The sequence below is a fragment of the Pseudochaenichthys georgianus genome, chromosome 23 (assembly GCF_902827115.2).
Source record: "Pseudochaenichthys georgianus chromosome 23, fPseGeo1.2, whole genome shotgun sequence".
Lineage (NCBI taxonomy): Eukaryota > Metazoa > Chordata > Actinopteri > Perciformes > Channichthyidae > Pseudochaenichthys > Pseudochaenichthys georgianus.
In genome coordinates, this window is record NC_047525.1 from 922,518 (window position 1) to 947,729 (window position 25,212).

Here is a 25,212-nt window from a genome sequence, read left to right on the forward strand (position 1 = left end):
TAAATGGAATAAGGAGGCTGCATGGTTGATATGTGAGCAGAACTGTGAGGGCCCCTCACACACTGGACAGATGTCAGGGCATGTAATAAGGCCAGGGTTCGTCCATACCATCATACAGGCTGGATTGATGCTATATGTGGCTTGTGCTAGATATTGAGCCATCGATATACTTGAAAGGATGCTGTGTGTGTCCTTGTTTTGCGCCTCACCTCACACACTCTGGTGTTAACAGATGTCCCATAGTAACCTCTGTTCTGGTGTTCTTTCAGGTACCAGAGATCTGCCTCAGTCTGTACCCAAACAGAAGAAGAAGGCCCAGCAGTACAAAGGCCAAAAGAAAAGTGAGTAATCCATCTAGTATTCGTGTCTCCCACTTCCTTCCTTCACCTTCTCTGTTTCCTGTTCCTCTCTCTGTAACTGGATGCACTCGTGCTTGAGAAATGTGGATAGTAGATAGTACTACTCAGCAGCTCGTAGACTAGTATATTAGTGACGTACACAGATTAGAGTAGTTGTGAACACATGGCCTGCACACTGGGGTGCAGAGTGTTCTTCAGAGCGAGGCGCCAGGTGTTCCATCCTCATGAGGCTGTTGCTAAAACACCATTTGCTGAACACAGGCGGTTTATGAAGACGTCTGTGGCTGCTAGTAGGAAAAGCAATTCATGCAATCAAATGAAAATGTGATGTGTTTTCTGTGAACTGCCATGTTACAAAATGTATAACACATGACTTACAAACACATTAAAAAAAATCCTGGAAGTTGAGTTTTTAATTGGAACTATGAGGAATTAGGAACAATTATTATGATTGTATTACTTAACTACAAACAACCTCTGGCGCAATACAGCAGGCTTTTTCTTTTGAATATTTTGCCTGTCCCCGATATTAAGTGGAGTTTGTGTTAGATCTGTATTTAGTTGTATTTCCACTTTCTAACTATGCCCTTTAAACGACCTCCCTTTGCTGCCCTGCTGGTAGAGCTGCTTTTAGATTACATGATTTAGGATTAGCCTCATATGAGATTATCAGGAGAGGGCCCATCTAATGAGGTAGCAGTGTCCGGTGCCTGAGAACACTTGATGTGGAGTCACAGTGGGGACCTAACGGCATGGGAGAGATATATTTAGTGTCTTTGTTCTGTAATGTTGGACAGAAACAAGACTCAGATGCATGGTGTGAGTGGGTGTGATCTGCAGAGTGTGTATCAGAAAGAAAGAGTACACTCGGACATGCTGCTCTCAGGGTTACCTGATACAAATGAATACAAATGCCAATCGATTTAATATCAAAATGGCTGCCACAGACTTTTACACATGTAGTTCAGCAGCTTTAGGCCTGTTGCTGGGAGCTCACAGTGGATACCTACGTGAGTCTGGTGACCGTTGAATCACCGTAAAGATGGACAGATGAACTCGGAGGTTACATTCAATGATGATGTGAACGTGACGGTGGTGTCTTGTTTGAACTGAGTCTGTGTGTGGCTAACCAGAGTGTGCTTCATGTTCAGAGAGGAAGATCCCAGTTGGTCGACGGCCCTTCAGTCAGACCGGCAGGAGGAGGAGCAGCTTCTCCGGAGACGAAGAGCAGAGCCCCCCCCCTTACCCTGCACAGGGGCCGTCACGGCCACGGCCCCGACCCAGAACACACCTGCACCAAACACACAAATCAGGTACGGACTGACGGGAGAGCCAGCAGGGCACAGAGCCTCTGAGGGGCCCGCAGGGCACAGAGCCTCTGAGGGGCCAGCAGGGCACAGAGCCTCTGAGGGGCCAGCAGGGCACAGAGCCTCTGAGGGGCCAGCAGGGCACAGAGCCTCTGAGGGGCCAGCAGGGCACAGAGCCTCTGAGGGGCCAGCAGGGCACAGAGCCTCTGAGGGGCCAGCAGGGCACAGAGCCTCTGAGGGGCCCGCAGGGCACAGAGCCTCTGAGGGGCCAGCAGGGCACAGAGCCTCTGAGGGGCCAGCAGGGCACAGAGCCTCTGAGGGGCCAGCAGGGCACAGAGCCTCTGAGGGGCCCGCAGGGCACAGAGCCTCTGAGGGGCCAGCAGGGCACAGAGCCTCTGAGGGGCCAGCAGGGCACAGAGCCTCTGAGGGGCCAGCAGGGCACAGAGCCTCTGAGGGGCCCGCAGGGCACAGAGCCTCTGAGGGGCCAGCAGGGCACAGAGCCTCTGAGGGGCCAGCAGGGCACAGAGCCTCTGAGGGGCCCGCAGGGCACAGAGCCTCTGAGGGGCCAGCAGGGCACAGAGCCTCTGAGGGGCCAGCAGGGCACAGAGCCTCTGAGGGGCCAGCAGGGCACAGAGCCTCTGAGGGGCCAGCAGGGCACAGAGCCTCTGAGGGGCCAGCAGGGCACAGAGCCTCTGAGGGGCCAGCAGGGCACAGAGCCTCTGAGGGGCCAGCAGGGCACAGAGCCTCTGAGGGGCCAGCAGGGCACAGAGCCTCTGAGGGGCTCGCAGGGAGCTGGCTCCTGCTGGTCATGCATGTTGTTTTCTTAAAACTACCTCATAACTCTTCTCACATGTACAATTCCTCATGTCTGGATTGCATTTCCACTTGAAGCATAAATATAGCATGTTTGTTTCATTCATAGTTTTTCAAATAGTTGACTCACTGCGAGTTGGACCCAGGTTCCCCTGAACTAAAACACCCTATTTGCTATCCTGGCTCCACGATGCTGGAACAAGCTCCACATTGATATCAGGGCCGCTGAGTCTGCATATCTCCCATCACAGTCTGATGCACCAGCTGCTTCCACTGGGGGGCATAACATCATAAACACATTCAAAGTGTTTCCCTTCTGTATAGAATATATTCTCTTTATTGTCATTGTACCGGTACAACAACATAAGAAAAGCAATCCTGGCAGCGCAGATCCACACATCAACGAGCATTACATTAACATATATGTATCAATATACACATAAATACATACATACACACACATACATATACATACACAAACACATACATACATACACACACATACAAACACACACATACATACACAAACACATACACACACATACATACACAAACACATACATACATACATACATACATACATACATACATACATACATACATACACACATACATACATACATACACAAACATATATCCTTTATTTAACCAGGTAAAAAAACTCATTGAGATTAAAATCTCTTTTCCAAGAGCGACCTGGCCAAGAAGGGCAGCATGTACAAAGTTACAACATATAACACAGACATGACAGGCAGACAAATACAGCTGTAAAACACAAATAAAATGGCACATTAGCCAGTCAATATGCGAAGTAAAACAAACTATTTTAAAACGATTTCAGGATATACGAGCACTCGCATCGACCAATGGTGTCGTGTTCTCTGTCCTTTAAGATGGACCTGAATTCCCCCATAGTGACTAAATCTGAGAGTTTCAGCTCCTTCTGTACACTGTTCCAAGCTGTGGGGGCAGCATATCTAAAAGCTGTTTTACCCAGTTTTGTTCTCACTGTAGGGACCAGCATCTGAATAAAATCTTGGGAGCGCACAATGGTACACAGTATCCAAGCTCTTTAGGCATTGGTCAGAGGCATTCATGTATAGCAGGTCACCATAATCTAATACAGGTAAAAACGTTGCAGATATCAGATGTTTCCTTGTCTGAAAAGAGAAACAGGATTTATTCCTGTAAAAGAAACATCATTTTATTTTTAGCTTTGAAACAACATTTTCCGTGTGTAACTTGAAAGACAAGTTCTGTCCAATAAGAAATCCCAGATATTTGTAAGTAGTGACCCTCTCAATGTCAGTCCCTTGTGCAGTACACATCTTGGGTAGAATAGATGGTAACTTTTTGCCATTCGAAAATATCATTACTTTGGATTTTTCAGCATTTAATACCAACTTTAGTTGATATAAATGGGTTTGTATGACATCAAAGGCAGACTGGAGGAAATCTAGACTTTGCTCTATAGAAGCGGAGGAACAATAAATAACAGTGTCATCTGCATAAAAATGGTAGGAAGCATTTGCTAAATTATTACATAGATTATTTACATATATGGTAAAAAGAATGGGTCCTAATATGGAACCTTGTGGCACACCCTTTGCTATCGGGAGGAAGGAAGAAAAGGACCCAGAAAATTGGACGCATTGGGTTCTCGCTGATAAATAATTGAAAAACCAACCTACAGTATGCCTAGATAAGCCGATACTGTGAAGTCTTTCCGTCAGGATGATATGATCAACTGTCAAATGCCTTTGACAAATCAATAGAGCTGCACAATACTTTTTACAGTCCAATGCCTCAATTATGTTGTTCGCCACTTTAATAGCAGCAGTTGTTGTGCTGTGTTGTTTTCTAAAACCGGATTGGTGTTCTGACAAAATATCATTTGTGTCCAAGTATAATTTAAGTTGTTCACTGAGAAGCTTTTCGGGGACCCTCGCTACAACACATAATTTTGAAATTGGCCTATAATTATTAACAGATGAGGGATCCCCTCCTTTCAGTAAAGGAAGAACATATGCAGATTTCCATATGTTAGGAATCTCATTGTTGGAAAGAGTTAAATTAAAAAGATAAGTAAGCGGCTCAGCTATAAAGTCGGCAGCTAATTTAAGAAAATGAGGAGGAAGTTTGTCCGGACCTGCCGATTTGTGTGGATCCAGATTCTGCAATGCTTTATGGACCTCTATCACCTCGATAAAAGTAAAATGTAATAGCTGAGCCATGTGATGGGGTGAAGGTGGTGAGGGATCAATGTTCTGTCCAGGGCCCGAATGTAGGGACTCAAACAAAGAACCAGATAAAATAAAATGTTCATTAAAGCAGTTGAGAATGGCCGATTTGTCAGTGAGGGTTTGCGAGTCTTTAACAATGCAGGCTGGTCATTCATTTTTAGTTTCTGTTCCAAATGAGTTTTTTTATTACCTTCCAAAATGTCCTTGGATCATTTAAGTTACTAGTAGTATTAGAAATGTAGTACTCAGATTTAGCCTTTTTAACTAGGAAGGTGAATTGATTTCGGAGCTGTCTAAAAACAATCCAATCCACTTGGGATTTCGATTTTCTGGCCCTTGACCAGGCAATATCCCTTTCTTTTAGAATGCTGCCTGTGAGGGCTAAACCAGGGATTTTTTAGCCCTTTCACCCTAAATTTGCGGAAAGGAGCATGTTTGTTTATAATTCTAATAAAAGCCTAGTGAAAATAATCCCATGCCAGTTCAACATCACTAATGAGAGAGATCTTGTTCCAATCACAATCCCACAGGTCATGAAAAAATGCTTGCTCGCAAAAATGTTTAAAGTCACGTTTAAAAACTATTTGTGGTCTTGTTTTTGGAAGCTTAGCTTGCCTGATTGTAGCTATTGCGCAATGGTCATACATATACATATACAAACTAGTGTTGCACGGTGTACCGATACTTGAAAGGTACCGCGATACCCTGCCGTTAAAAACGGTACGATTCCTCCGTTTCATTAGTATCGGTACTTTAAGAATGACGGGGAAAAGTACTCCGGTGAGAAAGCGCCGTTTTAATAAGAGCCGTGTGTGTTCAGCGCTCTGCTTCCACTCCCTGCAATGCAGCCGTGCCAGAGCATGTGAGAAAACAAGAAGCATGGCCGCTGCGCCTCGGCTTGTTGACAAAAAAGACGCCAGAAGTCTGTGAACGGGCCGTTCGGGGGTTCAGAGCAGAGCTCCCTGTCGGAGCGGCAGAGCGCGATGTGCACTGAAAAGTTTTTCTGTCGCAATATTATCGTTGAGCAAACTTAACTAGCAAACTAGCATCACTATCTGCTAACGTTAGCTTTAGCCTTCGTTTTCTATTAGTTTTTTTCATAGGCTATAAACGGAGGTGGTATAAGTATATATCTTGTACTTGAGTAAAAGTAGAAGTACCCAGGTCTTGTACTTGAGTTAAAGTAGAAGTACCAGAATGTAGGAACAATCCTGCAATCAAAATGTTCCTCAAATAAAAGTACAAAAGTATTATCATCAAAATATAGTTAAAGTAGCGACAGTAAAAGTAGAAGTACTCGGGTCTTGTACTAGAAGCACCAGAGTGTAGGAATACTCTGTTACAGTAAAAGTACTGCATTCAAAATGTTCCTCAAGTAAAAGTATTAAAGTAGGGACAGTAAAAGTAGGCGTTGTGCAGATTGGTCCATTTCAGAATAATATATATGATATGTTTTATAATGATTGATCATGAAAGTGTTCTCAAAGCTGGTGGAGGTGCAGCTAGTTTGAAGTACTTTGTAGACTGCAGGGTAGCTGGTGGAGGTGCAGCTAGTCTGAAGTACTTTGTAGACTGCAGGGTAGCTGGTGAAGGTGCAGCTAGTCTGAAGGACTTTGTAGACTGCAGGGTAGCTGGTGGAGGTGCAGCTAGTCTGAAGTACTTTGTAGACTGCAGGGTAGCTGGTGAAGGTGCAGCTAGTCTGAAGTACTTTGTAGACTGCAGGGTAGCTGGTGGAGGTGCAGCTAGTTTGAAGTACTTTGTAGACTGCAGGGTAGCTGGTGAAGGAGCAGCTAGTCTGAAGTACTTTGTAGACTGCAGGGTAGCTGGTAAAGGTGCAGCTAGTCTGAAGTACTTTGTAGACTGCAGGGTAGCTGGTGGATTTACTCCAGGGGGAACTAAAGTCTGATTCAACACTTGATTAGATTTCACATCATTCATCCAGATCTGTGAAGTAACTAAAGGGATTAATACATGTAGTGGAGTAAAAGTACACCATGTACCAATGAACTGTAGTGGATTAGAAGTACAAAGTAGCAAAAGAAACATTGAAATACTTAAATAAAGTACAAGTATCTCAAAATTGTACCCAAGTAGTACTTGAGTTTATGAACTTAGTTACACCAGTGGCCATAAAGATAGAAAGACTAAGCCTTGCACAGAGGCATGAAAATACATTTTCAAAATGCTCAACAGTGCTGCCAGAATGTTAAACTCACTGCTACACAATTAAAATAAATGCTTTTATATATATTTATATTAGATGTGACTCTTTGGCGTTTCTGTTCTTAGTAACACTGCTGCTTTAGTTGTTCTGACTGCTAAAATCATCTGTTATTCCTAATTTTAAAGCCGATATTCCGTGTTTCCCTTTTTTTAAGAAAAGTATCGAAAAAGAATCGGAATCGCAATTCTTGACTTGGTATCGGTATCGAAACCAAAATGTTGGTATCGTGACAACACTAATACAAACACACACATACATACACATACACACACGCACATACATACACACAAATACATACATACATACATACATACACACACACATACATACACAAACACATATACACATGCATACATACATACATACATACATACATACATACATACATACATACACACACATACATACATACACAAACACATACACACATACACATACATACATAAATACATACATACATACACACGCATACATACATTCAGTTCTCTTATTGCTCTGGGGTAAAAACGGTTTCTGAGTGTTTTTGTTGGACTCGTGATGGACCTATAACGTCTGTACTTATATAGAAAGCTGGCCTGCAGGATTCTTGTTTCTTCATGGTTTCTTCATGGTCGAATACACTTATTGTAAGCAGAGGTGGGAGAAGTACTCAGATCTTGTACTTGAGTAAAAGTAGAAGTACCAGAGTGTAGAAATACTGTGTTACAAGTAAAAGAACTGCATTCAAAATGTTACTCGAGTAAAAGTCGTGCAGCTAGTCTGAATGACTTTGTAGACTGCAGGGTAGCTGGTGGATTTACTCCAGGTGGAACTAAAGTCTGATTCAACACTTGATTATATTTCACATCATTCATCCACATCTGTGCAGTAACTCAAGGTATTAAATACATGTAGTGGAGTAGAAGTACACCTTTTACCTCTAAACTGTAGAGGAGTAGAAGTACAAGGGAGCAGAAATTTGAAATACTCAAATCAATTACAAGTACCTTAAATGACACTACAGTACAGTACTTGAGTAAGTGTACTTAGTTACTTCCCACCTCTGATTGTAAGTTGGCTAAAAGAGTCAACTAAATGTAATGTAATGTCCCCCCCCCCTGTCTGCAGAGCCTCTCCTGAGGATGAAGGTGGACCCGGCGGAGGTGGACGAATTCACCTTCTCACAGGGCACCTCGGACCAGGAGAGCAACGGCTCCGGCAGCTACTACATCAAACAGGAGCCCTGAGGGCAGGACCAGCAGGAGCAGGGGGGCAGGACTCTCCTCAGGGAGGTGCAGAGTCAACCAGCCTCAAACCACACTCAGACCAACGCCTCAGGCCTTCATGGAGTCCGTACAGGAAATGACGAGGGGGGGGGGGGGCTGTTCCAGGCTTCAGGGGGGCGTTCCCTTCAGGATTTCTCAGAAGCGTTTTCTAACCCTGTAGCTGCACATCGCTCACTAAACCTGGGTCACATGTTGGGCGTTCTCTTCGGACCACCTACGGATGACATCATGTTGTCTTAACATCCGATCAGATGAGATACTTGGATGTTTATCCACAGCAATGGGAGTCCTGCGTGTGGACAGCCCCCCTCCTCTGCCACACTGGGCCGTGCACAGAGACCTGCAGAAACTGTGAGAACCTTTAATTGAGCCAGGTCTTGAATGTTGTATTTCCGTTGTGTTGTTTTCAGGTGAGTCGGCAGTGAGCGGCCGTCACAGAGTTGTGTATATTTTCATTCTTTCCTTCTGACAATATCGCCAGCTGGACTTATACTTTGTTAATAGTACTTGAAGTTTTTCTTTTATACGGTAATGATTTTGGAGTTGCTTTCGTCTTAATGTAATTATTTTGCATCTGCATTTTTGGTGGCTGCGTGGGAACCTTAATGTGCATTGTTTCATAAAGTGATTATATCCATATAGTATGTGGACACCTGTTCAAGTAGAAGTACAGAGTGTAGGTGTAACCGTGGTGAGAGAGAGATCTGAGGACAGTGCTGCTCAGCGTCTCTCCCATTGGGCCAGGAGATCTCCACAGCTTCAGAAATGTCTGATTCAACCGTTAGGGCACAACAACAACAATATCAATACATCACAAAAGCATCCATGGTAGCACCTGGGATCCTTTCAAGTCGGCACAATGAAACGGATGATGTCAAACATTCAGGCTGCTACTATACTTTATTTGTTGATGAATACTTGGATATATATATACACAGTCAGGGTTACTTCACACAGATGCAAGGTGTTTTCAAATGGATTGTAAAAGTGTTCCACAATCCCCATTGAGTCATCACACAGATCTGGCTCCGTGCAGTTGCCTTTTACCAACTGTACATTTCCACTTGTGCTGCAGCTATATAAGTCCATCAACTCTTATTTCCACTTGTGAACTTTTCCAATTCCCCAGACTAGCCCCTCCCCTCTGCTGTCCTGCTAGTGCAGCTGCCTGCAGATCACATGGAGGACATGATGTAGGTTAGCCTGGCATCAGATGACCAGCAGCGCACCATCTGAAGAGGTCGCAGTGACAGGGTGGTGTTGGACAGGAAGGCTGAAGCTGTGGAGATGAACGGTGATCTGCAGCGTGTGTGTATCAGAGAGAGACCTTACTGGTATGATGGGCACATGTTCTCACCGTCCACACTGCAACATGTACAGTGTGGACGATGGAGAGCCCCCTCACCGCTGTGCAGTCTGCAGTATGCCACAGATTCATAGACACAATCAGCATAACATGATAATGCATTCAAAAACTAGACGGAAATGTATTAATACTTCTATTTCCTTATATATATTGAATTGGATTTCAAGGTGCTATATCAGAATAGATTTCTCTTTAAAGAACTACCAACCACACCGTGCCTTCATCTGCGGCAGCTCTGTGTATGTTATAGATGGCACACTGATATTATATTCACTTATCGGAATACACGTATTTGAAGATGGAAAGAGAAAGTCAATGCATAATTGCTTTTCGATGCTTGTATTGATTGACTCTGATGCTGAGATGTGGCAAACTGCAGGCTATACGTGAGCATCAAGCTTTGGTTTCTGTCGTTGAAAATAAGAGGTTGTCCAAATGGAAAATATGTTCAATATTTGATTAGGTTAATATGCAAATCCTTCATGTTGTTGTATTGTGTAGGTTGTTCTCATGTCGGAGCCATATGTATGCAAGCTAGTTTAGAATCACCTGAGCCACACAATAACAGGTCTGTCCATAATGAAACATGCTCTCCAACACTCTGAGGGCAGCCTCGCATTACACCGCAGGATCAACACGTGGTATAAATACATACATATATATATATATATACACACACATATATATATATTCTTCATGACTATGATGGAGTCCTGATAAGTCGGAGCTCTTCTTGGAGCTAGATCTCTGCAGCTGATTATCTTCTACCTCCCGATGCTAGCCGCGTTAGCTCAAACAGTGAAACAGACTGTATTTGTTAGCATATGCAAATGAAATGATTTCCTAAACACGCTCCAGGTGAAGACTACACACCAAACACGGAAGAATTTTATCACAGCACATAAGTCAGTCTTCGAATTTGAATGTTATGCAATAATAATAGATGGCATATAATTTTGTGAAATAAAACATATAGCACCGTCAAATGTCATGATCACTACATTAATATAATTAACATATGAGAGGATTTAACAAAATGCTATTGTATAACTGTGATTTTTGTGAGCGAGGGTTCACATACGTACTGGCTGTCTGATTTAAATCCATCATCTCTACCAGTAAGGTTCATGGGGACATTCTCAGGAAGTCTGTGAAGCTCAGTCTGCATCATCTGCGTCTGAAGTATGGAAGCTAGGAAGTGCCATAACAATCCCAGCGCTTTGAAGCAAATGGAAAAGAACTTGTGAAATGTACCCACTATATGATACACATGTTGAAGCATGAATACCACTGAGCTCATTTATAGCAGCTGTTTGACCTGCTGTCTGAATGAAGCTGACCTGGATTCATTCATTCCAATCTTTGTATTTTTATTTAACGCAATTCTTTCTTCTTCAAGGATGACAATAAAACATTTTATCCCAATAATTTTTAAATATACAATTTATAGTGAAAGTCAGACTTTAATCTTGTGTTCATTTATTATATATGAACAAGATTTTAAAAAGAAATAATTAACTAAGTGTTATTTCCCCACAAGATAAATATATTTTGAGATGTAGGGGTAAATCGCAACGTTCAAGCTGAACATATTCAGACTTGAGAGCCCACAATTCATGAAATCAATATATATAAATATAAATTCAGTGTTATTTAAATGTGACATTCAGTTTCAATAGTGGTTACATTTTACATCAGCGATTCATTTTCTTCATAGTTTTAATTATTATGGCGCTATTTGCTTCCATACATTTCAAGCAAAAAAGGTCTTATCTCACGAAGCATTTGATGTATTTCTGTTCATGTTTTGTAGCTTTTTAATGTCCTTATTCTACATCTGAGTGATGTGTGTCTTTTCTTGTCTTACTAGATGTGAGATTTGTTCACCACCAGTTTGCTTTGAAGTCTCTGAGCAGAATGATAGGAGCTCAGCTGAAGGCTTCTCAGACCAAATGAGCAATAACAGACCGTGTCTCACAATCATCGGAGGTTCAGGTTAGGATCTGTCACAGGAGTGATTCTCCATCATGTTGGAGGCAGAAACACGTAATGACCAAACTGCATTAATATCTTAGTACAAGAGAAGAAAAAGACTGTTCTATGGACTAACTGCTGCTACCCTCTAGAGTAACCCTGAATAATCAAATGCACAATCAACACTGTTTTGGATCTTCAGTTTCTCACCTTTCCTTGTAGATATTTAACTTCCTTGTTTCCCCCTGATCCTCGATTCTAAACATGGAACACGTTTGACGTCCATCACGGGTAGCTGAGTGTTGGTGTTTGGGTTCAGTAGCTGGGATGGTTGATCATGTGAATGCATGTAGAGGAACGCTTTGTGCTGATGTCGTGTTTCTTTGTTGTTGTTTGTTCTCCAGCCTGCTCTTGCTCTGTCAGCAGAAAATATGGAAGCCCCTTTCCACCGAGAAATGAAAGGGAAAAAAAGATTTAAAGACATTTAAAATGATGAGATTCCAATTAAAAATGTGTTACCAAGGCAACATTTAGGCTCATACATACTTTGCATATTATTTTGAGTACCAAATACGCAGTTTTCTTGGTGTCCACGGACCACAATTGTTAAGTTTTTCAATTTTCGTAATTTTGACCCTTTAAAAAGAAAAAAACCTAACCTTAACCTTTACTTTACATCGTACATCTTGGCCATTTTGACCATCTCATAATTTTGATGAAGTATTTAGTCTCGTTGACCCACTTTTATCATTTTGGAATTTAGGTTAGGGCCACATCTCATGAAAAACGACATCATTACATGCTAACTGGCTAATGCTAGTTGTGATTCTTCCCCTGGTGGTGAGGGGCTTCCAAAGAGACGTGTGAGGAGCGGGCTGTGGTTATATAATTGTTTTTTTTCTTGGATACTAACACGGGTCTTTTGTAAGTGATAGCCCCCCCTCCCCCAATTATATTAAACCATTATATCGTGGTGCTATATATATATATATATATATATATATATTTGATAAAAATGACTTAATGTATTGCGATTACTATTGTCTGAAAATAATTGTGAGTTGAGAGGGTTATGGTGAAAATATATTTTGGATACAAATGAAAAAAAAAAAGATCTATGTTAATAATTATAAATCTATTGATATTAACACTGACCCCCGTGGTACATTATTAGATTGCAGTTTAAAGTTTGTACATCTTTTTGATAGTGTATACCATTTTTTCCTTTCATATGGTCACTTCGTGCTGTGATGGAGCTTTGATAGACTTTGTAAATAAAGCCAAATGTTGGATCATGTTATCGGTTTTGATGGATGGCTTCTTTGTTTACAAAATGTTTCCGCATGGCTGTGAAAGTTTATCTGGTGATTTTTGTAAGATTTGACTTTTACACTGAATAAAAAGGCTTATGACTTCCAACAGTGTGTCAGAGTTCATTCTGTGAGACACGCTGTCATCTGGACAGAGTGGTAAGTAACTCAGTACATTTACTCAAGTACTTTACTTGAGTAACATTTTGAGATACTTGTACTTCTACTCCACTACATGTATTTAATACCTTTAGTTATTCACAGATGTGGATGAATGATGTGAAATATAATCAAGTGTTAAATCAGACTTTAGTTCCACCTGGAGTAAATCCACCAGCTACCCTGCAGTCTACAAAGTACTTCAGACTAGCTGCACCTCCACCAGCTACCCTGCAGTCTACAAAGTACTTCAGACTAGCTGCACCTTCACCAGCTTTGAGAACACTTTCATGATCAATCATTATAAAACATATCATATATTATTCTGAAATGGACCAATCTGCACAATGACTACTTTTACTGTCGCTACTTTCACTATATTCTGATGAGAATACTTTTCTACTTTTACTTGAGGAACAATTTGAATGCAAGATTTTTACTGTAACAGAGTATTCCTACACTCTGGTACTTCTACTTTTACTCAAGTACAAGATCTGAGTACTTCTACTTTTACCTGAGTACAGGACCTGAGTACTTCTCCCACCTCAGCGTACGGAGCTCCTTCACTGATCCTGGAACAGTTCGCCGTCCTTCATCCGGATTTGGTTCAGTAATCTGGTAATGATCACACAGAGCTTGAACATGTCTGTCCACACTTTATCTGAGTTTGATTGTTGATATTTTATAACTTTTAACTCAACCGAAATAAAGAGTGATCACACAGACTATACTTTTACAGGAACACTGAACTGATCTGCAGTCAGAAGGACGCTTGATAGAAAACAGAATCGATACAGCAGAGTGTTCCCTCTGAACAGCTTGTTTGATGAAACCCTCTTTAATAGTCACACACAGTGACATGTGTTCTCTGCTTCTAACCCATCCTAGTACCAGGAGTCTAGTTCTAGGAGCAGTGGGCAGCTGCACTAAAGAGACTTGCAATTATTTGCCCTGGACTTCTGCTTTCAGACGTAGTTAATTACGAAGTTATTACCCTATCCGATAATAATCCAATGCAGAGGCAATAATGTAATATAATGCATTATTTTATATATATTTATATATGTATATTTATATAATTACAACTGGCCCTTTGAGTGCAACCATAATGCTAATGTGGCCCGCGATGAAATTCAGTTTGACACCCCTGCTCGACACCATACTGTTGCCCTCAGGCAACAAACCACTTTCTTCTACCTCACACTGGCCCTCAAAATATATATATATTTTTAAATATACACAATGTCACCTGACATGCTGGTGTCCAATAAAATGAGGGAATTATATGGGTGTGGCATTTAGTCTGGGGGTGGAGCAGTCCTTTCTGCAAGCAAAGCTGCAGGGGACTCAGGGCCACCACTTGGTAAGATACATTTCACTTTTTAACATATTAGAAATGTACACAACTTAAAATAAAAAATACATGCATGTGCATGAATACGTAAAGAAGTATATTTGATTGTTTAAAGACTTATTATGTATTTATTAATGAGCTAAAACTATGTTTTGTTGTTCGTTGCCTCAGGGCAACACTGTGCCACTTGACCACTTTTTTCCAGGCAATATCAAACAAGTGTGCTCATGTGCTCAGCTGTAAAGTGTGCTCATGTGCTCAGCTGCAACACGATGAACCTGATCAATGTTTTACATCTACTGATATCTACAGGACATGGACCCAACAGCTGTTATGGGCATGTGACGAAGGTAACTTCGTCACTGGACTAACGGCTTCGGGCCTTGTATATTGCACATGTCTTTTATTTTGAAAAGTGTTCCCCCTCCCGTTCTTTCTGTTACTCCTGATTATGTTCACCTGGTGCCCTGTGTTGTCTCCTCCCCCCCTCACCTGTGTCTAATTGCTGATTAGTGGGTGTGTATGTAGGCTCTGTGCTTCCTGCTTGGTGGAGGCTGGTAGTGTGGGTGAGATCCGTGTGGCTGGTGACTGTGTTCACCTGCAGCAACATTGAGGCCGTGTATCCTGAACCACAGCGATGAATAACTGCCCCCACCGGGTTATATTTTAATTCTCTGCCTCTGCCTCTGCCTCCTTGCTTGGTCGGGGCCGCTCAGCGGTCAGCTTCACAGGGCAGAAGGGACACGATCAGGCTGTTAGGGCTATTCCGTCTGACAGTGAGGACAGTGAAGGTCAACATAGGGTTAGGCACACACACACACACACACACACACACACACACACACACACACACACACACACACACACACACACACACACACACACACACACAGAAAACCTTTTGAATTCATATAGTTGTTTTTTCTATTGCTTCTGAATTGTAGAAATCCTTGGTGTTTCCCCTCGTAGCACATTGTTGCCCTGAGGAAAACAAACCAACCCCTGGTTGAGGGGTGAGGGGGGGTCACATGTTATAATGGATATAATATCAGGGACCCCTAAGCTGCTAAGACACATGGTGAAACATTTTATTCCTCCCAAAATAAAAAGTCATGCCATAGAGGGTTATATGTCATTATAAAAGCATAGTGGAGATGAGACGACCTGGACCGGTACAGCACATGTTTCATGTCGTCACCTTCTTAAACTAATGGCCTAAGTCATATTTTGGACAACATTTTTTTTGTTGCCTAAATCATCTCTTCTTGATGCTGGCCACCTCTGGTAAAATTGCCTACATCCTTATTGAAAGGATAGTGCTGTCCCTACCCTGATAGTATAATGGCCTATGTCAAGAGTGTGACTTAGGCAATATATTTAAAAAAGATAATTGCTTAAGTCACATTGTCTTGTGACTTAGGCCATTTTACAAGCTTTACAAAAATGGCTGCTTCAAGAAAAAGAAAAAAACTAACAGATAAATTAAGTTATTTTCATGGTTCAGGGCTTGTCCCCTGTTGGTAAGGTGATGTTTACTATACTATAGGCTAGGCTATAAATGTTGTGTAGTGTTGTTTAGTCTTTTTCTTTCACAATGTATAGTTACTGTAGCTACCGAAGCTATACTGTAGGTACTATAGTTACTGTAGCTAACGTAGCTACTGTAGCTAACGTAGCTACTGTAGCTCCATGAAGCATGCACACATTCCCTTCTGGGACAATAAAGACTAATCTAACCTTTCAAAAGTAACGGTTACAATGACTGCATAATTATGAATTAGGAAAAGTACATTTTGCGTTTGTCTGTTTCAATTCTTAATATTGTATTATTGTCTAATTTTTTCCACATTACATTTCCATCTTATTAGGAAAGATTACATGTTTTTTTATTGAATTAGGCCAAATGATATTCATCAAAATAGATTTAATGTATTAATACATAGGACCACAGTGCAATTACAAAACATTGTTTCATAATGATCACAGTTGTGACCGTACGCCTACTCCTCTTTGGTTTTCCTTGTACGATGTGAGGGTCTTAGGACAGAGGGGCTAAGGACAGAGGGTCTAAGGACAGAGGGTCTAAGGACAGAGGGTCTGAGGACATAGGGTCTGAGGACAGAGGGTCTAAGGACAGAGGGTCTGAGGACAGAGGGTCTGAGGACAGAGGGTCTGAGGACAGAGGGGGCTAAGGACAGAGGGTCTGAGGACAGAGGGGTCTGAGGACAGAGGGTCTGAGGACAGAGGGTGTCGTATTGTCATACTGATATTCTGTACACACTGTGAAGACCACTGAGACAAATGTAACATTTGTGATATTGGGCTATAAATAAACATTGATTGATTGATTGATTGATTGATTGATTGATTGATTGATTGATTGATGAATAGATAGGAGATGGCACTTGACTTTTCAGACACCGATCAGGAATCATCCAATGACAATGAGACCGTTGTTAAAGAGATGGAGCAGCATGTACCAGGCCAAGACCCTGTATCAGGTGGAGCAGCATGTCCCAGGCCAAGACCCTGTATCAGGTGGAGCAGCATGTACCAGGCCAAGACCCTGTATCAGGTGGAGCAGCATGTCCCAGGCCAATACCCTGTATCAGGTGGAGCAGCATGTACCAGGCCAAGACCCTGTATCAGGTGGAGCAGGCATGTCCCAGGCCAAGACCCTGTATCAGGTGGAGCAGCATGTACCAGGCCAATACCCTGCATCAGGTGGGAGCAGCATGTCCCAGGCCAATACCCTGTATCAGGTGGAGCAGCATGTACCAGGCCAAGACCCTGTATCAGGTGGAGCAGCATGTCCCAGGCCAAGACCCTGTATCAGATGGAGCAGCATGTACCAGGCCAAGACCCTGTATCAGATGGAGCAGCATGTACCAGGCCAAGACCCTGTATCAGGTGGAGCAGCATGTACCAGGCCAAGACCCTGAGTCAGGTGAGCAGCATGTACCAGGCCAAGACCCTGTATCAGGTGGAGCAGCATGTACCAGGCCAAGACCCGGTATCAGGTGGAGCAGCATGTACAGGCCAAGACCCTGTATCAGGTGGATGCAGCATGTCCCAGGCCAAGACCCTGAGTCAGGTGGAGCAGCATGTCCCAGGCCAATACCCTGTATCAGGTGGAGCAGCATGTCCCAGGCCAAGACCCTGTATCAGGTGGAGCAGCATGTCCCAGGCCAATACCTGTATCAGGTGGAGCAGCATGTACCAGCCAAGACCCTGTATCAGTGGAGCAGCAGTGTCCCAGGCCAAGACCCTGTATCAGGTGGAGCAGCATGTCCCAGGCCAATACCCTGTATCAGGTGAGGCAGCATGTCCCAGGCCAAGACCCTGTATCAGGTGGAGCAGCATGTCCCAGGCCAATAACCTGTATCAGGTGAGCAGCATGTACCAGGCCAAGACCCTGTATCAGGTGGAGCAGCATGTACCAGACCAAGACCCTTATCAGATGGAGCAGCATGTACCAGGCCAAGACCCTGTATCAGGTGGCAGCAGCATGTACCAGGCCCAAGACCCTGAGTCAGATGGAGCAGCATGTACCAGAACCAAAGACCCTGTATCAGATGGAGCAGCATGTACCAGGCCAGACCCTGTATCAGATGGAAGCAGCATGTACCAGGCCCAGACCCTGTATCAGATGGAGCAGCATGTACCAGGCCAAGACCCTGAGTCAGGTGGAGCAGCATGTACCAGGCCAAGACCCTGAGTCAGGTGGAGCAGCATTGTACCAGGCCAAGACCCTGTATCAGGTGGAGCAGCATGTCCCAGGCCAAGACCCTGTATCAGGTGGAGCAGCATGTACCAGGCCAATACCCTGCATCAGGTGGAGCAGCATGTCCCAGGCCAATACCCTGTATCAGGTGGAGCAGCATGTACCAGACCAAGACCCTGTATCAGGTGGAGCAGCATGTACCAGGCCAAGACCCTGTATCAGGTGGAGCAGCATGTCCCAGGCCAAGACCCTGTATCAGATGGAGCAGCATGTACCAGGCCAAGACCCTGTATCAGATGGAGCAGCATGTACCAGGCCAAGACCCTGTATCAGGTGGAGCAGCATGTACCAGGCCAAGACCCTGAGTCAGGTGGAGCAGCATGTACCAGACCAAGACCCTGTATCAGATGGAGCAGCATGTACCAGGCCAAGACCCTGTATCAGGTGGAGCAGCATGTACCAGGCCAAGACCCTGTATCAGGTGGAGCAGCATGTCCCAGGCCAAGACCCTGAGTCAGGTGGAGCAGGCATGTCCCAGGCCAAGACCCTGTATCAGGTGGAGCAGCATGTCCCAGGCCAATACCCTGTATCAGGTGGAGCAGCATGTACCAGGCCAAGACCCTGTATCAGGTGGAGCAGCATGTCCCAGGCCAAGACCCTGTATCAGGTGGAGCAGCATGTCCCAGGCCAAGACCCTGTATCAGGTGGAGCAGCATGTCCCAAGGCCAAGACCCTGTATCAGGTGGAGCAGCATGTCCCAGGCCCAATACCCTGTATCAGGTGGAGCAGCATTGTACCAGGCCAAGACCCTGTATCAGGTGGAGCAGCATGTACCAGACCAAGACCCTGTATCAGATGGAGCAGCATGTACCAGGCCAAGACCCTGTATCAGGTGGAGCAGCATGTACCAGGCCAAGACCCTGAGTCAGATGGAGCAGCATGTACCAGACCAAGACCCTGTATCAGATGGAGCAGCATGTACCAGGCCAAGACCCTGTATCAGATGGAGCAGCATGTCCCAGCCAAGACCCTGTATCAGATGGAGCAGCATGTACCAGGCCAAGACCCTGTGTCAGGTGGAGCAGCATGTCCCAGGCCAAGACCCTGTATCAGGTGGAGCAGCATGTCCCAGGCCAAGACCCTGTATCAGATGGAGCAGCATGTCCCAGGCCAAGACCCTGTATCAGATGGAGCAGCATGTACCAGACCAAGACCCTGTATCAGATGGAGCAGCATGTACCAGGCCAAGCCCCTGTATCAGATGGAGCAGCATGTACCAGGCCAAGACCCTGAGTCAGGTGGAGCAGCATGTACCAGACCAAGACCCTGTATCAGGTGGAGCAGCATGTCCCAGGCCAAGACCCTGTATCAGGTGGAGCAGCATGTACCAGGCCAAGACCCTGTATCAGGTGGAGCAGCATGTACCAGGCCAAGACCCTGTATCAGGTGGAGCAGCATGTACCAGGCCAAGACCCTGTATCAGGTGGAGCAGCATGTACCAGGCCAATACCCTGTATCAGGTGGAGCAGCATGTACCAGGCCAAGACCCTGTATCAGGTGGAGCAGCATGTACCAGGCCAAGACCCTGTATCAGGTGGAGCAGCATGTACCAGGCCAAGACCCTGTATCAGATGGAGCAGCATGTACCAGGCCAAGACCCTGTAATCAGATGGAGCAGCATGTACCAGGCCAAAGACCTGTGTCAGGTGGAGCAGCATGTACCAGGCCAAGACCCTGAGTCAGGTGGAGCGCATGTACCAGGCCAAGACCCTGTATCAGGTGGAGCAGCATGGTCCCAGGCCAAGACCCTGTATCAGGTGGAAGCGCATGTACCAGGCCAAGACCCTGAGTCAGGTGGAGCAGCATGTACCAGGCCAAGCCCTGTATCAGATGGAGCAGCATGTACCAGACCAATACCCTGTATCAGGTGGAGCAGCATGTACCAGGCCAAGACCCTGTATCAGGTGGAGCAGCATGTACCAGGCCAAGACCCTGTATCAGGTGGAGCAGAATGTACCAGGCAAGACCCTGTATCAGGTGGAGCAGCATGTACCAGGCCAAGACCCTGTATCAGGTGGAGCAGCATGTACCAGGCCAAGACCCTGTATCAGATGGAGCAGCATGTACCAGGCCAAGACCCTGTATCAGATGGAGCAGCATGTACCAGGCCAAGACCCTGTATCAGATGGAGCAGCATGTACCAGGCCAAGACCCTGTGTCAGGTGGAGCAGCATGTACCAGGCCAAGACCCTGTATCAGGTGGAGCAGCATGTACCAGGCCAAGACCCTGTCAGGTGGAGCAGCATGTACCAGGCCAAGACCCTGTATCAGATGGAGCAGCATGTACCAGGCCAAGACCCTGATCAGGTGGAGCAGCATGTACCAGGCCAAGACCCTGTATCAGGTGGAGCAGCATGTACCAGGCCAAGACCCTGTATCAGGTGGAGCAGCATGTACCAGGCCAAGACCCTGTATCAGATGGAGCAGCATGTACCAGGCCAAGACCCTGAGTCAGGTGGAGCAGCATGTACCAGGCCAAGACCCTGTATCAGGTGGAGCAGCATGTACCAGGCCAAGACCCTGAGTCAGGTGGAGCAGCATGTACCAGGCCAAGACCCTGTATCAGATGGAGCAGCATGTACCAGGCCAAGACCCTGTATCAGGTGGAGCAGCATGTACCAGGCCAAGACCCTGAGTCAGGTGGAGCAGCATGTACCAGGCCAAGACCCTGTATCAGGTGGAGCAGCATGTACCAGGCCAAGACCCTGTATCAGATGGAGCAGCATGTCCCAGGCCAAGACCCTGAGTCAGGTGGAGCAGCATGTACCAGGCCAAGACCCTGAGTCAGGTGGAGCAGCATGTACCAGCCAAGACCCTGTATCAGGTGGTGCAGCATGTACCAGGCCAAGACCCTGAGTCAGGTGGAGCAGCATGTACCAGGCCAAGACCTGATCAGATGGAGCAGCATGTACCAGACCAAGACCCTGTCAGGTGGAGCAGCATGTCCCAGGCCAAGACCCTGTATCAGGTGGAGCAGCATGTACCAGCCAAGACCCTGTATCAGATGGAGCAGCATGTCCCAGGCCAAGACCCTGTATCAGGTGGAGCAGCATGTACCAGACCAAGACCCTGTATTCCAGGTGAGAAGCAGCATATGTACCAGGGCCAAGACCCTGTATCAGTGGAGCAGCATGTACCAGACCACGACCCTGTGTCAGGTGGAGCAGCATGTACCAGACCAAGACCCTGTAGTCAGGTGGAGCAGCATGTCCCAGGCCAAGACCCTGTATTCAGATGGAGCAGCATGTACCAGGCAAGACCCTGGTCAGGTGGAGCAGCATGTACCAGGCCAAGACCCTGTATCAGGTGGAGCAGCATGTCCCAGGCCAAGACCCTGTATCAGGTGGAGCAGCATGTACCAGGCCAAGACCCTGTATCAGGTGGAGCATGTCCAGGCCAAGACCCTGTATCAGATGGAGCCATGTACCAGGCCAAGACCCTGTATCAGGTGGAGCAGCATGTCCCAGGCCAAGACCCTGTATCAGATGGAGCAGCATGTACCAGGCCAAGACCCTGTATCAGGTGGAGCAGCATGTCCCAGGCCAAGACCCTGATCAGATGAAGCCCCTTTCCACCGAGAAATGAAAGGGAAAAAAAGATTTAAAGACATTTAAAATGATGAGATTCCAATTAAAAATGTGTTACCAAGGCAACATTTAGGCTCATACATACTTTGCATATTATTTTGAGTACCAAATACGCAGTTTTCTTGGTGTCCACGGACCACAATTGTTAAGTTTTTCAATTTTCGTAATTTTGACCCTTTAAAAAGAAAAAAACCTAACCTTAACCTTTACTTTACATCGTACATCTTGGCCATTTTGACCATCTCATAATTTTGATGAAGTATTTAGTCTCGTTGACCCACTTTTATCATTTTGGAATTTAGGTTAGGGCCACATCTCATGAAAAACGACATCATTACATGCTAACTGGCTAATGCTAGTTGTGATTCTTCCCCTGGTGGTGAGGGGCTTCCAAAGAGACGTGTGAGGAGCGGGCTGTGGTTATATAATTGTTTTTTTCTTGGATACTAACACGGGTCTTTTGTAAGTGATAGCCCCCCCTCCCCCAATTATATTAAACCATTATATCGTGGTGCTATATATATATATATATATATATATATTTGATAAAAATGACTTAATGTATTGCGATTACTATTGTCTGAAAATAATTGTGAGTTGAGAGGGTTATGGTGAAAATATATTTTGGATACAAATGAAAAAAAAAAGATCTATGTTAATAATTATAAATCTATTGATATTAACACTGACCCCCGTGGTACATTATTAGATTGCAGTTTAAAGTTTGTACATCTTTTTGATAGTGTATACCATTTTTTCCTTTCATATGGTCACTTCGTGCTGTGATGGAGCTTTGATAGACTTTGTAAATAAAGCCAAATGTTGGATCATGTTATCGGTTTTGATGGATGGCTTCTTTGTTTACAAAATGTTTCCGCATGGCTGTGAAAGTTTATCTGGTGATTTTTGTAAGATTTGACTTTTACACTGAATAAAAGGCTTATGACTTCCAACAGTGTGTCAGAGTTCATTCTGTGAGACACGCTGTCATCTGGACAGAGTGGTAAGTAACTCAGTACATTTACTCAAGTACTTTACTTGGAGTAACATTTGAGATACTTGTACTTCTACTCCACTACATGTATTTAATACCTTTAGTTATTCACAGATGTGGATGAATGATGTGAAATATAATCAAGTGTTAAATCAGCTTTAGTTCCACCTGGAGTAAATCCACCAGCTACCCTGCAGTCTACAAAGTACTTCAGACTAGCTGCACCTCCACCAGCTACCCTGCAGTCTACAAAGTACTTCAGACTAGCTGCACCTTCACCAGCTTTGAGAACACTTTCATGATCAATCATTATAAAACATATCATATATTATTCTGAAATGGACCAATCTGCACAATGACTACTTTTACTGTCGCTACTTTCACTATATTCTGATGAGAATACTTTTCTACTTTTACTTGAGGAACAATTTGAATGCAAGATTTTACTGTAACAGAGTATTCCTACACTCTGGTACTTCTACTTTTACTCAAGTACAAGATCTGAGTACTTCTACTTTTACCTGAGTACAGGACCTGAGTACTTCTCCCACCTCAGCGTACGGAGCTCCTTCACTGATCCTGGAACAGTTCGCCGTCCTTCATCCGGATTTGGTTCAGTAATCTGGTAATGATCACACGAGCTTGAACATGTCTGTCCACACTTTATCTGAGTTTGATTGTTGATATTTTATAACTTTTAACTCAAACCGAAATAAAGAGTGATCACACAGACTATAACTTTTACAGGAACACTGAACTGATCTGCAGTCAGAAGGACGCTTGATAGAAAACAGAATCGATACAGCAGAGTGTTCCCTCTGAACAGCTTGTTTGATGAAACCCTCTTTAATAGTCACACACAGTGACATGTGTTCTCTGCTTCTAACCCATCCTAGTACCAGGAGTCTAGTTCTAGGAGCAGTGGGCAGCTGCACTAAAGAGACTTGCAATTATTTGCCCTGGACTTCTGCTTTCAGACGTAGTTAATTACGAAGTTATTACCCTATCCGATAATAATCCAATGCAGAGGCAATAATGTAATATAATGCATTATTTTATATATATTTATATATGTATATTTATATAATTACAACTGGCCCTTTGAGTGCAACCATAATGCTAATGTGGCCCGCGATGAAATTCAGTTTGACACCCCTGCTCGACACCATACTGTTGCCCTCAGGCAACAAACCACTTTCTTCTACCTCACACTGGCCCTCAAAATATATATATATTTTTAAATATACACAATGTCACCTGACATGCTGGTGTCCAATAAAATGAGGGAATTATATGGGTGTGGCATTTAGTCTGGGGGTGGAGCAGTCCTTTCTGCAAGCAAAGCTGCAGGGGACTCAGGGCCACCACTTGGTAAGATACATTTCACTTTTTAACATATTAGAAATGTACACAACTTAAAATAAAAAATACATGCATGTGCATGAATACGTAAAGAAGTATATTTGATTGTTTAAAGACTTATTATGTATTTATTAATGAGCTAAAACTATGTTTTGTTGTTCGTTGCCTCAGGGCAACACTGTGCCACTTGACCACTTTTTTCCAGGCAATATCAAACAAGTGTGCTCATGTGCTCAGCTGTAAAGTGTGCTCATGTGCTCAGCTGCAACACGATGAACCTGATCAATGTTTTACATCTACTGATATCTACAGGACATGGACCCAACAGCTGTTATGGGCATGTGACGAAGGTAACTTCGTCACTGGACTAACGGCTTCGGGCCTTGTATATTGCACATGTCTTTTATTTTGAAAAGTGTTCCCCCTCCCGTTCTTTCTGTTACTCCTGATTATGTTCACCTGGTGCCCTGTGTTGTCTCCTCCCCCCCTCACCTGTGTCTAATTGCTGATTAGTGGGTGTGTATCTAGGCTCTGTTTCCTGCGTGGTGGAGGCTGGTAGTGTGGGTGAGATCCTTGTGGCTGGTGACTGTGTTCACCTGGGCAGCAACAGTGAGGCGGTGTATCCTGAACCACAGCGATGAATAAATGCCCACACCGGGTTATATTTGAATTCTCTGCCTCTGCCTCTGCCTCCTTGCTTGGTCGGGCCGCTCAGCGGTCAGCTTCACAGGGCAGAAGGGACACGATCAGGCTGTTAGGGCTATTCCGTCTGACAGTGAGGACAGTGAAGGTCAACATAGGGTTAGGCACACACACACACACACACACACACACACACACACACACACACACACACACACACACACACACACACACACACACACACACAGAAAACCTTTTGAATTCATATAGTTGTTTTTTCTATTGCTTCTGAATTGTAGAAATCCTTGGTGTTTCCCCTCGTAGCACATGGTTGCCCTGAGGAAACAAACCAACCCCTGGTTGAGGGGTGAGGGGGGGTCACATGTTATAATGGATATAATATCAGGGACCCCTAAGCTGCTAAGACACATGGTGAAACATTTTATTCCTCCCAAAATAAAAAGTCATG

The 25,212-nt window shown here is 44.4% G+C and overlaps 1 protein-coding gene across 4 annotated transcripts in view; it reads left to right on the forward strand.

Moving 5' to 3' along the window:
• mbtd1 (mbt domain containing 1) overlaps positions 1–25,212 on the forward strand; it is a 112,770-nt gene that overhangs the window by 7,653 nt on the left and 79,905 nt on the right. For 2 of the 4 annotated variants that reach the window (XM_034112413.1, XM_034112412.1), the window contains 3 exons: positions 270–341; positions 1,511–1,672; positions 8,054–12,970. In XM_034112413.1, the coding sequence (XP_033968304.1) occupies positions 270–341; positions 1,511–1,672; positions 8,054–8,172 (353 nt within the window). In that variant the 3' untranslated portion in view covers positions 8,173–12,970. Of the gene's footprint in view, positions 1–269; positions 342–1,510; positions 1,673–8,053; positions 12,971–25,212 lie in introns of those variants that run through there. The other 2 variants (XR_004554473.1, XM_071201837.1) reach the window with 2 other exon arrangements.